The 16,310-nt window shown below is 41.1% G+C and overlaps 1 protein-coding gene across 1 annotated transcript in view; it reads left to right on the top strand.

Moving 5' to 3' along the window:
- LOC147747518 (vitellogenin-A2-like) overlaps positions 1 to 16,310 on the top strand; it is an 88,272-nt gene that overhangs the window by 10,605 nt on the left and 61,357 nt on the right. Inside the window, exons 11-16 of the mRNA XM_086953983.1 lie at positions 601 to 819; positions 2,227 to 2,450; positions 2,574 to 2,671; positions 9,950 to 10,074; positions 12,808 to 12,909; positions 16,109 to 16,228. Of these exons, the coding sequence (XP_086810109.1) occupies positions 601 to 819; positions 2,227 to 2,450; positions 2,574 to 2,671; positions 9,950 to 10,074; positions 12,808 to 12,909; positions 16,109 to 16,228 (888 nt within the window). The remainder of the gene's footprint in view (positions 1 to 600; positions 820 to 2,226; positions 2,451 to 2,573; positions 2,672 to 9,949; positions 10,075 to 12,807; positions 12,910 to 16,108; positions 16,229 to 16,310) is intronic.

The following is a 16,310-nucleotide window of genomic DNA, read 5'->3' as shown; positions in this document are numbered from 1 at the left end:
TTCACAAATGAGATTTGCTCACAAAAACTCCTGCCAGAGAAGTGAAACTTCAGGGTCTGGAATTCTAGTTCTAGATGTTGCTGAGCACCCACAGACTACAAACGTGTGCTGGCATTTATCAGCAGCCTGCAGGTAGTCTCCTACCAGAAACATGCTCACAAATTATTTTTGTCAAGGGCAGAAATACATACAATTCAATGTGAATGAATAGTGAACTCTACCATCAATCATTAGGTTTGCTCCTCAGAGAGGAAAATAGTTTTAACAGAAATGTTTTTGCTGCATATGTTTGGGTTCAGAAATGTACACCTGTTACATTCCTACATGAAAAAATAGTTATTTGTTTGAATATTTAAATAGATCTAAGTCTGGCATTAATATTCACAAGATTTCTTTCTTTAAAATTCCGAAAATCTACTCTAAATATAGGACTCATCCTAATGGAGTAAATTTCAGATTTATTTTCAAAGCAGGTTTGCTAGTTGAACCTTAAATTAGACGTGGAAATTAGTTCCCACCTAACCATTCCATACATATATATAACATAGCATTCCTTATTAGTCTGAAAATGTGTTAAATGCATCATGTGTTATGTTACAGCCTCTGCATACTCTCGCTAATGAGGCAGCCAACAAAGCCCATGAAGAGGACATCTCCTTGGCTCTGAAGGCTCTGGGAAATGCGGGTCAGCCGGCCAGTATCAAGCGCATCCAGAAGTTCCTGCCGGTGTTCTCCTCCAGTGCTTTCCAGCTCCCAGTCAGGGTCCAGACCGATGCAGTGATGGCCCTCAGGAACATCGCCAAGGAGGATCCCAGAAGGGTAAGAAAATACAAGCTCTAGCCAAACCAGAACCTGGATGGTCCCCTAAATAGCCTACGTAGATGCTGAATACGGTTTGAAGGTTGTGTTTGTGCTTGTTGATGATCACTGTTAGCAGTTGAAAATGACCTGAGGAAATCTGTTTTCTGTCTCGATTACATTTTCCATCCGGCAATACATTAATTATTGCATCACTGAGACTTCCTTTCCTCCTAGATATGCATGTGGATGCTCAGGTATGAGGAAGCTCCTTCAGGCACAGGGCCTTCACTTCAGACATTTGCCAATTATTCTGTCTCTAAAGGCACAGCACTCCACCACAACCACCTTGATAATTCCGCATTGTTCCAAGTAAAAATGTGGGCCCTCATTGTGATTGACAAGTTACTACATATCAGGCAAACATGTTCACATCAGCCGCAGACTCCTGGATGTCTCGTGCAGTGCAGGGCAACAGGGGCATCCTTGGATCATGGCGGCCCATCTTGCTCAGAAAGCAGCATCCGAGCAAACAGCCTATTGGAAAATGGCAGAGTATAAGAATGGCTAGCCCATGCCTATTGGAGGACTCACATTGCATGTAGTTGTACCTCGTGATCACTCAATCATGAGCAAGGCCCCATTCATTGGTGGTCAGGACAGGTGTCAGGAAGGCTTCCTTTCAAGTTCAGAGGAGTCACAGTGTGTTGATAGCATCATGAGGGGTGTGTCCTCAGCCTCCTTAGCTCTATGCATCTGGTTGGTACTGGCCGTTTTAGTCTGTGTTAGAAAGTAAACAGCACTGGCCAAAGGTTCCAGGCCATGTGGGAGAAGAGTGCTTAAACTGTGAGCTGCTAATGAGTTGTTTGAGCAAGAACATTTAAGAGTTGGTCTTAGTGGTCCAATGAGATGCCAGGGCTGCTAACCACTAAGGGTCATCCCTTTGTCCCTCTTCACGTGGACCACAAACTCGAGCGTAATCCCACCTAGCTTCTGGCGATTAAACCAAGCCGTCATCTACAGTAAATTCCATATTTTGTGCGGAATATTTAAGAGGGAAATTCTATGCCTGTTTAACTACATATATTTAATTTCGGAACTCCATCTGAGGAACTCATAATAATAAGACATTCTATTTATTTAAAATAATCACAAAGACATGATATTCTATTTTTCTCTTCTTTTACTTTTTGTTGTTCTTTCAGCTAACGCTGTCTTTTTGTTGGACCAGAAAAAGGCTTGGAGTTGTGTCCTTTGGCTGGGGTGTTCTATGTACCATACCTCACTTCTTAACTAGTACAATGTCTGTCGAAATCTGTGGACCCCGAAGGCTGATGCTAAGAAGAAACTGTTCAAAGTATAAAATATGTCTCTATTGTCAAGATGCTTTTTCTGCGTACTTGATGATACAATGCTCTCTGTCCACAGGTCCAGGACATTCTGCTCCAAATCTTCATGGACCGCAGGGTTCGTTCTGAAGTCCGCATGGCTGCCTGCGTGGTCCTGTTTGAAACTAAGCCTAGCCTTGCCTTGATATCAACCATTGCTAGCGTTGCAGTGAAGGAAAGCAAACTCAACCTGCAGCTCGCAAGTTTCACCTACTCACACATGAAGTCATTGTCCAAAAGCCGATCCCCAGAACTCCACCAACTGTAAGTTGGGCCTGAGCCCGGCCTCTAAATTGGCTACTTATTCTACACAGTATGTTGCTCAGTTTGTTGCTGAGGCTGGCAAATCTGTTCATGTAGTGACTATTTTGATGCTCATTCTTTCAGGGCTGCAGCCTGCAATGTTGCTATTAAGATGCTCAACCCAGCGCTTGATCGCCTGAGCTATCGTTACAGCAAAGCTCTCTACGCCGACACTTTCAAATGTGAGTAAAGCAAAAGGATTTGTTTTTTGAACAGATGATTTATTTGCTTATGCATTCAGAATGAGTTTTGTTCATTGTGTCATTATTAGAATAACGTCAATGTCACATTGGTTAATGTTGGTATGATATGTAACTGCACCTGAAGGAGAATGAGCGGTTAGACATACAGGTACTTGGATAGAATGTGGGACAGTGTTAAGTGAAGCCTTGGGTGAGTTACAACAGGTTCCTACCTACTTCACTCTTTCACTAAAGTGACAAACCATACTGCCAGCGTTTAGCATCTCGAATTATATGCAAGTGAAAAGATAGATATGCACCATGCTTTGGAGGTAAACCTGCGACTTTTTTTTAAACATGGTTTTATTAATTTTACAAATAGTACAACATAAGAAGGACGGCTGTCAATATCAATAGTAGGTGTGTATTACAAAGGGCAGTGGCAAAGAACACAAAATCGTTGTGCATAGTAAATATATCTACACATTTCCAAAAGAAATAAAAAGTGTCAGACATCCGATCAGCACATAATGACAATAAAATAGGAGAAACACAAATTACATATTGTGAACATGTGAGAAAGGAAACAGCCTGAGCATAAACAAGAGTGCCCTGTATATTGTCGCAGTAGTCCTTGGATGTAAACCTCCTACTTTAGAGAAAATATGCCATCAGGCAGTACAGCTGGTGTGTTACCTGGTATTCCACAGCATTTGTTGTCTGGAAATCTGCCCTACCATCTAAAAGCAATGTTTAAAGCAAAAGGATCTTTTTTGTCCATCAACATTTCTTCTTCTGTGAACAAACCTTGTGCCGAATTATCATTCACCATCTAGACTTGCTGAAAAATTGACCGCCTCACCAAAAAAGGCAGAACCTATCAATGTACTTTTCATTCAGAAAATTACAGACATCCAACTTTCCTGCTTCAGACTCCCCTTTATGCACCCACAGAGTGATTGGAGCTGATTTATCAAAAGATTCCATTTGAAAGATTCTGGAAACGTACGTCTTCTCCAATCTGTGAAGAGTACCTATAAATCTGGAGCCTCTCGTTCAGCCAGAACAGCCAAGGCCGATTTTGAAAGTTGGTCAATTGTTCTTTAGCTTCAGGCATACTTCTTCATAACCTGAGGATGGCTATAGTAGTAGCTCTTTTAATAAGTCACTTGGATCTAGAAGGTTTGGGAAACTTCATCCATTAGCCAGTATCCCAAGGCTGTTTGAATAAATCTTTTTCAAAACAACTTTTGGCTTTTGGAAGAAGATCTCATTATAGATCACTTCCACTTCAATTTTAGACCCACCCATGCACAGAAGCAACTTTGGTATCACCTATCTTGATGCTACAGATCAGTGGTGCGTCTCTTCTCAGATTGTACTTCTTAGCGCTTTTCAACAGTGTTATTCACTTAGCTCTTTAAGGGCATTTGAGACACATGATTGTTGGCTCAGATTTAGCCAGTTCTATGATCTGAGGAAACAGTGTTAAATCCATGAGCATAGTAACTAAAGTGCCCAGTGTCAATATATCGATCCTGTAAATCACATTTGACAGAACACCAATAAGTAATGAAGCAATTTTAAAGCATTTATTAGATTGAAGTGGTGGCCAATGAGTATCAGTATCATTTAAAGAGAATATAAAAATATTTAATAATCAAACAATCTTAAGAAGCTGTGTACAATTAACAAATGAATCCATCCTCCGTGTAGTGGCTAAACCTACAAATCTTAGCATTCTAGCAGATGCCAACATTCTCTGGAACAGTCACTGGAGCATTTTTGCAGCGCAGCAGCCACTCGGCTCTGTCCATAAATTTAATAAACCTAACAGTTACAATTGGGAAATCATACCTCATGGAGAAAATGAATGCTTGTCGACAAGTTCTAATGCTGAATTGAATAAAGATCAGTCCAAACCAATATCTGCGTTTGTTTAGAAGAGTGGAACAAATGGAGAGTAGGTGCAATAATGATTCTTTGCCAGATGAACACAGTCTTGCATAAATCTTGGAATGTCCTTAACCCAAACGTAGTTCCATTAGCCTCAGTTTAAAATGCATTATTAACTTTCAGCCAGATAGGTCTAAGGTTGTGAATACTCGCATGTATTGATTGACATCCAAGCATTGCCAGTGGCGTAACACTGGGCCACGCCGTCCCCGTGTTGTGAAGGGAGGGGCCTGAGCTCCAAGGGGCAGCCTCAGAACAGTATACTGGGTCTTGGACCAACGTGGTAGGTGGTGGCCTGGGAGTATCGGAGGGGGCCTCATGTATTTTGCAGGGGTCTCCCTCAAGTTTCATCACACCAATGAGCATGGCTTTTTTTTGTATTTTTTCCAAATCCTTGAGAAAGGTATTCCGCCTCACTTGTTTTAAAAGATGGTGTATTGGAGATTTCCCATAGAGTTTCTGCCTGCAAATCTCAGAGCACAACAAATCAGAAATCATGTGCACTCATAGGTATCATTTAAAACACATTTAAAGGATATAAGTGGTAAAATACCACACATCATTTAATGCTATCACCTTATATTTAAATCTCAGACCTTCATAAAAGTGGTAATAATCTTATCACTGTGAATAAAAGCAAATGCACACTATTCCCAGTAAGTTTAAGAACCACAAAAATATACATCCGACAAATACGTTTCTTTTAACAAACACTCATTTTTGAAAAACATTACAGTCCATAAAGCCTCTCAAGGCTATTTGTTGTGTATGCTTGCTGGATAATTGCGTCAATGGCGTTTCGACCCAGAAAGGTAGCCAGGTCTGACCAGGAAAAGAACAAAGGGAGGATCGTCTTGCATCTGAGGAATCTTTTTCTGCCTTCATTGGAGGAAGGAATGGAAAGAAGCATGACACCACCCTCCTGTTAGGAAAGTGTAAAAGGTTTCACAGTGAATTATAAATAGCAATGCCTTACTCATGGGCAGAAATTGAACCCCTGGAAACGCATCTCAATGGTTGAAGCCTGCTTTTAGCGGTGCTGTGGCTCTAGATGCAGCCGACGGCAGCCTGAATGGCCTCCAAGGCATAAATCACTATGAGTGACACAGTTTAGTTTTGCATTTACTCCCAGGCCTCATGGGTTTATGGATTGCTTGTTTATCTTAGTGTGTGCAAATCTCAGAGGGCTGAGGTCATTGTTAACGCCAATATGCTCATGCATCTCCTTCCAGATGTGAGTTTTTAAATTTCTCCGCTTCTGCATGCCTCAAGGAGGATAATAATTTGACCAATGATGCCTTCAGGATCAGAAGGGAACCTTTGCATTGAGATACATTTAAGAAAGACCCACATTTATCTGGGAAGGCTATAGAGCCAAAATATAGCACTGGAATTAGCTTTGTTGCACACAGCAAGTAAAAATCATGGGGGGGGACAGGAGATTTTGTGAGTTGCGTTCCATCTCCTTAAAGCAGGGGTGTTGCTGTGATTCTGCAAAGACTGGGAATCCTGGCTTTTCAATTACCTTTTATCATGGTATTCCACAGCCTTAATTAATCATGGGGTCTGGACACCACTTTTTTTTTCCACACAGTGCAATTGAACAAATGTAAAATGAATATAGTCAGTACCCAGTGTCTTAAACATATCTGATGAGCACCTAATACAATCAAACCCTATGCTTAAGAATGCAAATATTTGGGAGTGGATCCAAATCTAAGTAGATGAGCATTGAGACAAGTTTGTTGAAAAACTGGATAACTCTCTGGGTGCATATCACAGGTGTTTGCTTGCTTGCTAACACTGCACAATCACAAATTAGAGGCAGTGCCCAATTTTAAGGGGCACTCATGAAAGGCCCTAAGTGATTTATTTTACTTTTCTGATTTAAATCTACATTAGCGGTCATTACTAGATCCATCAAATTAGACTGTTTTTCACATTAATCCCTATCAGATATGTGCACTCAAAACCGCTTAGATAGTTTTTTGCGCAGTGCTGGAGACAAAACAAGCCTAGCAAGATGGTCTAGTGAGTTAAACGCATGCTGTTGAGAAAAGGGGTTATCTGCAGGTGATGAGATTGAAATTTGGTAAGGCTTGCTGAGCTTTCGAACTTTTTAAACAGCAGCAGCTTGTCATGAAGCGCTACATGAAATGCAAGCCATAGTAATTAAACTGAATTATAGTGCTAGAAGCAACAAAAAATTTCACCTTTCTATGCTTGGCTGTTGAGATCTTACCCAAGACCGATCAAGGGGCTTTTGGCTTTTTAGTGAAGCATGCATCTAGTATTGAGTTAGCCCACAATTTTCTACAGGCTCATCCAAATTGATGAGCTTGGAATATTCATCTATCTAAGGCCTAACCTTGTAAGTGATGTTGTTACACCTCAAAAAATAATATTCCTTTAGGATTTGTACTTGAAATATTTGATTGTGGAAGATGCAGAAACATGATTAATATTCTAAGACTATTTCAAAGTTAGATGAAAGATGTACGGTGGCTCAGAGTACTACCATTACCCTATTGGAGTAGCATTAATAATGATAAATATTCTTCAACTGGGTGACTTTGTTCTAGAGCACCACTGATAGAACAGTCATCAAAGAATGGTTAGGATTGATTTTTTTATGTTTCTAATAAGACTGGATGCTGCTTTTTATAAGTCAGGGTATTGCATGTGTGGGTCTTGTCAGCTCGAAGAACATGATCATGGGGTCAATCTCATCAATGTCCCAGTTACAAGAGATCACGGTAGGACAGGAAATCATTGTATGGGTGGAGCGATATAAATGCAAAAGGAGCATGATCTACAGGGAATGCACAGAAAAAGAGGTTCTACAGCATGAGCCCAATGTGGTAAGATGAGAAGATTGAGACGTTTCCCAACTTGGAACATTGAGACCCTATTTTGCATCCACAGGGGGCAGCATTGGGGAGGGTGTGTTTGAGGTGTCACACCCGACCAAATAAATACATTCTTGGCTTGATAGGTGATTGTGAGGGCCCTGAGCCAGATCTGCTAAGTCTGGATCGAATTTTCTTGTCACACAGATATCAGTAACATGTTTTAACATATTATTTTAATCAGGAACCTCCATGTATTTAAGTTCAAGATTTGCTAAGAATTTGCATTGAGGTAGTGTCACTTTTTAGGGCAACCAAGGCACAAAATTCTATTTGATATTTACAATGCCGCACAAATGTTTATTTGCGTGGCTTTGTAAAAAGAAATAATGCAGGGCATTGTGCTGCCTTGTGTTACTTTGCATCGGGTAGGCCTTCTATGCATGGTACGTGAGCATTCCCATGCAGTCACCCATGGACTTTGACGCAAACCCATATTTACATAGGCTCAGATTTACAAAGATATTGAGTCTGGGTTTTGTTACTTTTTTGATGCAGCCCAATGCAATATCCTTTTGTGTATATACAAAGCCACACAAATGTCAGTTTGCCTGACTTTGTAGGAAAAAGCACAACCCAGCACATTGCACTGCCTTGTATTACTTTGATTCAGGTAGACGTTCCATGGGTGGCGCACTTGCATTCCATGCATCCACCCATGGATTTTGATGCAAGCCATATTAACAAAGAGTCATAGACCTAGGTTTGTGCCAAAGCAGTGTGCCTCCCTGAAGCTGGCATAACGAGGAGAGATATCTTTATTTCTCCTCGTTATTTCCTCTTTGCATTTGTGATGCATCTTGCAGTATACATACAAATGGGCAAAAACCTCCCAGGCTACGTTTTGTGCAGGAATGTACTGCTTCCTGCACAAAAACTATCCTGAGCACAACTATGCACTTGCACCTTGGCGCACGGGTGCCTGCATTGGCACTAGGAGGTCCAATTTAGAGACGCCTGCCAGCCCATCGGATACTGCTATACTGTAGCAGGAAATTTTGTCATGGCATTTCCTGTCAATGTAGGAAAAGTTTAATAGATGCCTTGGGGTCAAACTTTCACAAAGTTGGTTATCTTATGTAAATAAACTCACAAAGCAGAAGTTTGGTTTTGAAAAACAATAAAAAAGCTAATGACCTCAACACCAGTTTTATCCCATGGTGAGGAGGTCATTTTTACTTTACATTACTCTCCCTCACTACCAGGATGTACTTGTCAGCGATGGACAGTAAAAAGAAAAAAGTTGCTTACTCTAAATAGGGTGGACTATTAGATGGCTTACTTCTGATGGCACATACTCTGTCGGGAGTCAAAGATGTTTTACAAAGAGAGAGTAAAGTTTGCTTCAGCAGCATAAAACTTGTGGTTAGCCCTATTTGCAATCCATGGGTGGCATTAAGTTTGGCAGACAGGGTACTTCGTCACTGTTGCAACAGAGTACCTGTCTGCAATCTGTAAATCAGCCGCAGAGGCCCATATTTTGCAAATCAGTACTAACCGTGCTCCTCATGGGAACAGTCCATCCCAAACATTGGTCACCTCACACGTTCCCTCTGTGACCCACTACTTTTTTAGTTGATAGCTTTGAGGTTCACAACTCCTGACTCTCAGTAAGTAATGCCTCTGTACATCCTAGTGCCAGCTTACATGCGACTAGCTGTATGATTCTGTGTATAACATTTTACATCCCTGTTTCTCACATTTTAAGTACATGTATTGGATAAGGTGGCTATGAACTGTGATGTCTAGTACTGCACAATCTAAAAGTTATAACCCTAACTCCTCACATCCTGCTTTCTTCAACTCAACAGCAACCAACATCCACACACCACACTATTCTATCCTCAGCCCCTTATGTTCATTTGAGCTTCATCTTCTTGCAAATGCACAGCATGGCCTACAAACAGTGAGACTATCGCAGTTTGTACCACAGAGAATGTCTTTCCACACAAACCAGTTACATCTTTATCAACTCACCTTCTCAACTAAACAAGTTGTTTTCATAGAGGAGGCATGGGAAAAAACACATCTAAGAGCCACTCTCAAGAGGATCTTTTGTGGGGTATTATTTATTATGTTATTGTATCTTCTTTCAACCTGCACAATTGTCTTTAAATTTGACTTTTAAAATGTCCCTATGATTTTGAATCTGTTAATAAAGATGCTTTACAGTTGTTTGTATGTATATATGTATGTATGTATTTATGTATGTATGTATGCAATATGTATCTATTGATACCCTAGCCAAAAGGCTGCAAAGTGTTATGCTGGATTTAGTTTTTAATTTTGCAGGAAATAATCTGCTGAATGTTATAAAGGCTGATTTCCATGTACTTGGCATACACTTGAAGTCAATATTCTCTGTAAGCACCAGAAGTTTAGTTTTATAGAAACTTTGTATTTTTTCTTGCAGACCCTCTAATGGCAGGAATTGCTGCTAATGCCTTCATGATCAACAGTGCAAGTACAATGTTGCCCGTACTTCTGCTTGGGAAATTGAGAGGATACTTTTCTGGTGCAGAGGCCGATCTTCTTGAGGTATGGTACAAACCAAATCATTGATCACTCACAAGACTTACAAAAATAAGGGCTGTAGCACCATGTAACCCTACTTTGCTTACCTCTACTGTGTTTGACCTTCATCTTCCCAAATCTATCCTACCGAACTATGCTAAACTAGTACTACTGTCGCTATCACTCTATCATCAATCTTAACATGTAATAGGCAATTTTAATCTCTTCTACATATGAAATCTTACTTCATGGAATTCTGATCTAGCTAAACCTACTTCAGTGGATCCCACCCTACCAGATCCTACCAACAATTCTCTACTTCATTCTATCTTTCCAAATATACCCTAACCTCTACTCTACCCATTCCGACAAAACCTTGCAACAAACTGCATGATAATCCCTCATTGGCAGGTACCATCCCCAGTCTTAAGCTATCTGATTTATGTCTAGCCAGCCCATCCCTCTGTGACCTAAACTCTACCTAAAGCTGCCCCTAATGTGATCAAAACAGATTATACTCAACTCAGCTCTGGCCTTCCAAAACCTCTCCTCTTCAATCCAACCCTATCCAATTCAACTTTACCAAATCCCACTTACTTGGTGCTATTTTATCACACTGCAACAGACCTGATTGTATCATAATGGCCACACCTCTATGCTGTCCTTCTACATAAAATGCCATCCTACATGACATTACACAATTCAAACATAAATGAGCCTACCATCGCAGATATACTTTACCCATTTGTGCTTAGCAAATCTGACTGAGCATGAACTAACATTTATTATACCTGTTCTATTCCATCTAATCCCACCCTACATTTCACAATCCTGCTCTATCTAACCATGTATCATTCTGCCTGATGTAACCTTCTTAGATTATACCCTATCAGAATCCACTAAACCCAATCCTGCCATGCCCAGTCCTAGGCTGCCAATTGTACAGGTTAAGATTCATCACTATAGAGCCTTCTCTGCATAATTCCACTCTATGCTACTCTGTACAATCATTCACCACCTACTCTTCCTTCCCAATCCACCCCTTTATTATTCCACACCAAGCCCAGGGGTGGCCTTAGGCATGTGCAAGCTGTGAACCTGCACAGGGCCGCCAAACCCCAGGGGCCGCCATGCCAATATATATCCTTCATATATTAATCCTCTAAGGATGGATACATATTTGCGTGGCGGCCCCTGGCAAGGAATTTGGCGGCCTCAGGCTCTGTTCCACTTCCAAACACCCTGACCACCGCCCCCCCCCCTTCGCTGGCCTCCGTGACTGTGTTCCTCCTGGTTCCTAATTGGCTTCTTCTTTTTCCCTACCCACTGCTGGCCCGCTGGTACAGGCCACGGCCACCCTTTCATTCCCTGTTACTCTTGCGCGAAAGCAACTATAACCTTTTCCTCTCCCGGCAGGCGAGTCCTCTTACAATTTTATCAATAGTTTTTATAAAGCAATAGTCATAGTTAATATCTGGTGGGATAGGGGGCACACGACATTGGCGTACCCATTGCAAGCAAAATAAGAGAACTGGGGTTATTCGAAACGAAAGAGAAAGGCGGCACTGCAGGCTTTCGTAGCGTCACAGGAAGGAGCAATCCTGAACTTTATCACCCAAGGGAAACCTAAAGATGGAGAATCCTCCGGCCAAACCACTGCTGATGCACTAGGTAAAAGAGGCACTGACGACCATAAACAAGAACAAAAAAATGATGATATCCATGAGCAGAATGATACTCACGAGCAGACCAATGAAAATGATCAAGGTGACTCTGAGACGAATTCGGAAGGGAGCAGCCGCAGGTACTGGTCATCTAACTCCTTTTCTGGACGTTTTATTAAAGAACCTTCCTGAGCTCCGGGGGACTCCGCCCCACCCGGACCACCTCTTCCGGGGCCCCCTACCTGCGCTCCCTGCCCAGGGCCGCCATGAGCCTAGAGGCGCCCCTGCCAAGCCAATCTAATCTAATTACACCTAGCCCTACCATTACTGACCCAATGTACTCAACCTGACCTGACCACATCAGATATACACCTATCCCTACCTTTATCAGCCCACATTAACCCAATCCAATCTGACAATATCGGATCTGACTCCTGCCATTGCTAACATCTGTGGACCAATCAACTTCATACCACCCTTTCAAGATCCTAATGCACCCAATAAACCTATATTGATTCTCACTGTACCGAATCATACCTAATCAAATTGTACACTCCATACACCTACACAACCAGCTCATTTAATACACAAGCCAGCGCCATTCAGATATAATGTACACAAACATTCACCTACCCAAACCTTACCTTATTTAGTTCAACTATTTCTAAGCCTTTGCTATCCATTTCTACCTTGCTCAAGTCTTACGCTACATGATCTCAGACTACCAGGTCTTAATTTTAACAGCTCCCCCAGGGTTATCATTCCCCCCTGCCCATGTCTTGTGTGAGATATTTCTCACAACCCAGTAAGATGCAAATATCGTTAGTTAAGTTTCAGTCCCATCATTGAAGCCTCTTTGGTGTGTGATGGTCTTTCAATAGCACAGAAATGTTAATAAAAACATATGAGACATGTGTAATATCATGCCTTGTGCATTCCAAAATTTTATATTATAAAACTGTCCCATCACATATAGCCTTGGTAAATATATCAATGATAAATCCTGCATAAGTAATATATCTGTATCTCAGTATGAACAATTTAACAGAAACTGTATAAACATGTTTGCATATATTTTCATATGTTTTCATAGATTGTTGTCAGAGCAGAAGGTCTGGAGGAAACTCTGAGGAAGCAAAACATCCCATTTGCTGAATATCCCATGCACAAAAAAATTGGACAAATTGCTAAAACGGTAATTCATATTGTCAAAGTTTTCACTGAATATATGTTGCACCTTATACATTGTTATAGGTTCAGCTTAATTGAAAAGAGTGTGTGTGAGTAGTCCAGTTATTCTTGAGCCAATACTCTGTGCACAGCCTGTAGACAGACACCTGCTCTCAGATAGTCTATGCTAGGGCATACGAATATGTATATGGCATAATCAACCTTTTATGTAAATAGTCTTTGGTTATATGCATTAGGTAGAATTAAGTGTTGTCTTAAACTAGCCAACTTTACCTTAATATTCAAGTAAACACATTAGCAAGGGTCTGGAAAGATAATCTGCAATGCCATGTGCAGGCTGTGTATTCTTTTGCAATAAAGGCCTTCTGGACTTGTTCTAAAATAAGGAAGAGACTGTCAGATCATTGTTGATTACCAGTGTAGCCGGTATATATGATAATTTGAGTACAATGTTGCTCGCAACAATGTGGGTACCTTTATTTGAAAATATCCACTTACAAGTACGTGGCTGTTCTCTTCGCCTAATCATCTTACAATTTCAGGTTCAGCTGTCATTCCTACTGGTCCAGTATTTGGGTGCAATAATACACCCAAGAAACTACAGATCCCCTTGGTCAGACTCAGACAAAAAATAGGTGAGGGCACCAAAATAAAAGTGGCACCCATGAGCCAGCCCAATAGCTAAACTAAGTGGCCCACAGCTGCAAATCAGACCTGTTTTGAGCTTGTAAAGAAACAGTGTATGAATATTTTGATAAGGTATGACATATGTGTTTGCTAAAGGCAAGCTCTGTGTTCATATCAGGGAAATCAATAGTAAACACTAACCCAATTGGCCATAAAACAGGCCCAAAACTGCTACAAAATAGCCCACAGACTGATTTGTGAGGTCGGCATATAAGGCACAGCTTGATTGCCCTATAGGCTAGTCCAACCCTGTAGATCCCGTACGGGGCTTTTTTCTCCTCTACAGGACTATCCTTCTTTCTGAGCTTTTCAGGTTGGAATGGGGGATACCTTTGCAATATCACACCTTTTCCCACATGCTGAGCTCCAAAAGTCAGTATGCACAATCTTGCCAGGTAGGTTTGAAATTTCGGAATGTCTGGTAATGTTGATTTAGTTACAAAAACTTGTGCCCCAGTCAGTCTTGCTGGCCAACTCAGACTCAAGCCCTAAGTAATAATTCAGAGGCTCCTCAGAATCCCATTAATACCATTAATCGTTCAATTAATGGTATAAAGGGTCGCTCCTATGGATGGCTTAATTGACACTTGTCAAGTGCCAAAAGAAGAGGGTTAGATATCAAAATACCTGGAAGATCTCACAAGAGACCCAACAGTGCCCGGTCACGAGTGTCCCGGCGTTGAATTGCTATTTAACAATTCCAGGGGGGACGTTAGCTGGTGGAGCAATAATGGCTCTGATTACAAAAGTCTCTCTATAAAATTAGGCATTATGAGAGGTTGTCATGCTAATGCACCAAAGTCCACATATCCTTGCAGTTCCCAGGTCGCTTTCCCCCAGCAAACATTGGTAGGTTTGACTTAACAATATTTATCTGTGGAAAATGTTGAGAGTGCAGCCTTTGCCACTAAACTCTTAATTGTGATATGTTGGGTAACAGGAGGTACAGCATATATCACAAATAACCAGTACACTCCTAATTAGGCTCGCATATTGCAGTGCAGAACTTTCTTGCAAATCAGCAAGAAATTGTGTGGTGGTATATTTATAAAAAACAAGATATACATGCAGGAAAAATACAAATATTGAGTTATGTGCCTTTGTGGCATATTGCGGACGTTCGATTCCTGTTGGGATCATTTTCAGCTAAAAAATGCAACATTCAAGACATTTGTAAAGTTCTATTTTCCAAAAACAACATCAAGATAGGGAATGAAAGTCTCCACCCTTAGAAAAAAACAAGCTGATATAGTTCTACATGATGGGTGTCAAAAATAGTTTCAGGTGGGCCTGATCCCTGCCAGAATAACAAATGCCCCAGTTCAATGTAAATATATTCCCTATAGATTAACTAAATCTAGCTGTTGCCTACGTGTTTACCCTGAAAATCTGGAAAAGGATCCTACCTTCCTGCACCTATGTTGGTCAACACTGTTCTAGATAACAATGATTCAAGGCTGACATCTTACTTTTCATTGAATAAGCGCTGTCTGGAAACATCTACCTCAAGGTAGGAATTGGATGCCATCCATGTTTACAAGAACTATATTAATCTTGTTAATGACAACAGCAGTCACACATTGAAAAAAAAAAACTGGGAGAGAGAAGGGTGCGTGTATTTATATATATAAGATCAAAGGCAGAGTTGAGGGCTGAGCAGAGGATCTTAAGGCCTGCATTACGATGAGATCCCCTGACTTAAATGCAGGGATAGCGAGTGGCTGAAATATTTGATCCCATCCAGTATCCTTGCAAACAAATTCACGGATTACAAGTTAATTTGTCCCCGGAAAAGAAAATAACACATGGACCCAAGAATACCGAGTCCCAATCTGCGTCTTTTTTCCCAGATCTGTATTTATTTACCACCTGAGTGGCGCAGGTGCAAAATGGATGCAGCTATTTTGGCTCGTGCTGTGCAGTTGAGCAGTTGGGATGTGAATATGGGTAGCATTTTTAGCTCCTCCTGTCGTGCAGGATGGGCAGGGTTTAATGTTTTCTTATTTGGGTTTACTGTGCCCAGTACTTTCAGAAACAGTAATTCCAAGCCTGGAAATATCAGCTACTTAGAAAAATTCAAAGTGGTATCCCCGACATGCCATCTCCCCTCACCCCCCCCCCCAACAACCCCCCCTCCCCATTAAGCCTCACCCCCCAATAACCCCCCCAACCCCAACGGACCTCAATGATGGTCCATGTTGCAGCAGAGAGTGACTTTAGTCTACCGGGCAAGAAATTCACTTTATTATATGGGTTCTGAGTAACAAGCCCACTCCCTTCCCAAGATTTGATCTTTGACATTTCATTCACTTATCACCTACCTATCCACGAAGTTCACACAACAGAAAAAGGAGAAAGTAAAATGTTGGTTACTAATTTACCTATCCGTTTCAATCAGATAACTATTGATGGAAATCTGTTTCAAATTAAACAGCGAATGTTGACAGAAAATATTTTTCAGCTGACAGGTTGAACATGTGAATACATGTGATTGATAACATGCAATGTTTCCACAGTTGCTGGGCTGGAAGGCACTGCCATCGGAGGTGCCCTTGATATCAGGCAACATCAAGTTATTTGGCCAGGAGATCGCCTATCTTGACATCAACAAGGAAGTCATCCAAAGTGCCATCAAGGTAAAATAGATGAAGTAGCTGATTTTCCTCAACAAAGTTTGCTTTCTCTTTGCCAACCCTCCACTCTATTTACCCCAACTTA

The sequence above is a fragment of the Lissotriton vulgaris genome, chromosome 1_1, assembly GCF_964263255.1.
Source record: "Lissotriton vulgaris chromosome 1_1, aLisVul1.2, whole genome shotgun sequence".
Classification (NCBI taxonomy): Eukaryota; Metazoa; Chordata; class Amphibia; order Caudata; family Salamandridae; genus Lissotriton; species Lissotriton vulgaris.
This window is presented reverse-complemented; position numbering and strand designations above follow the sequence as displayed.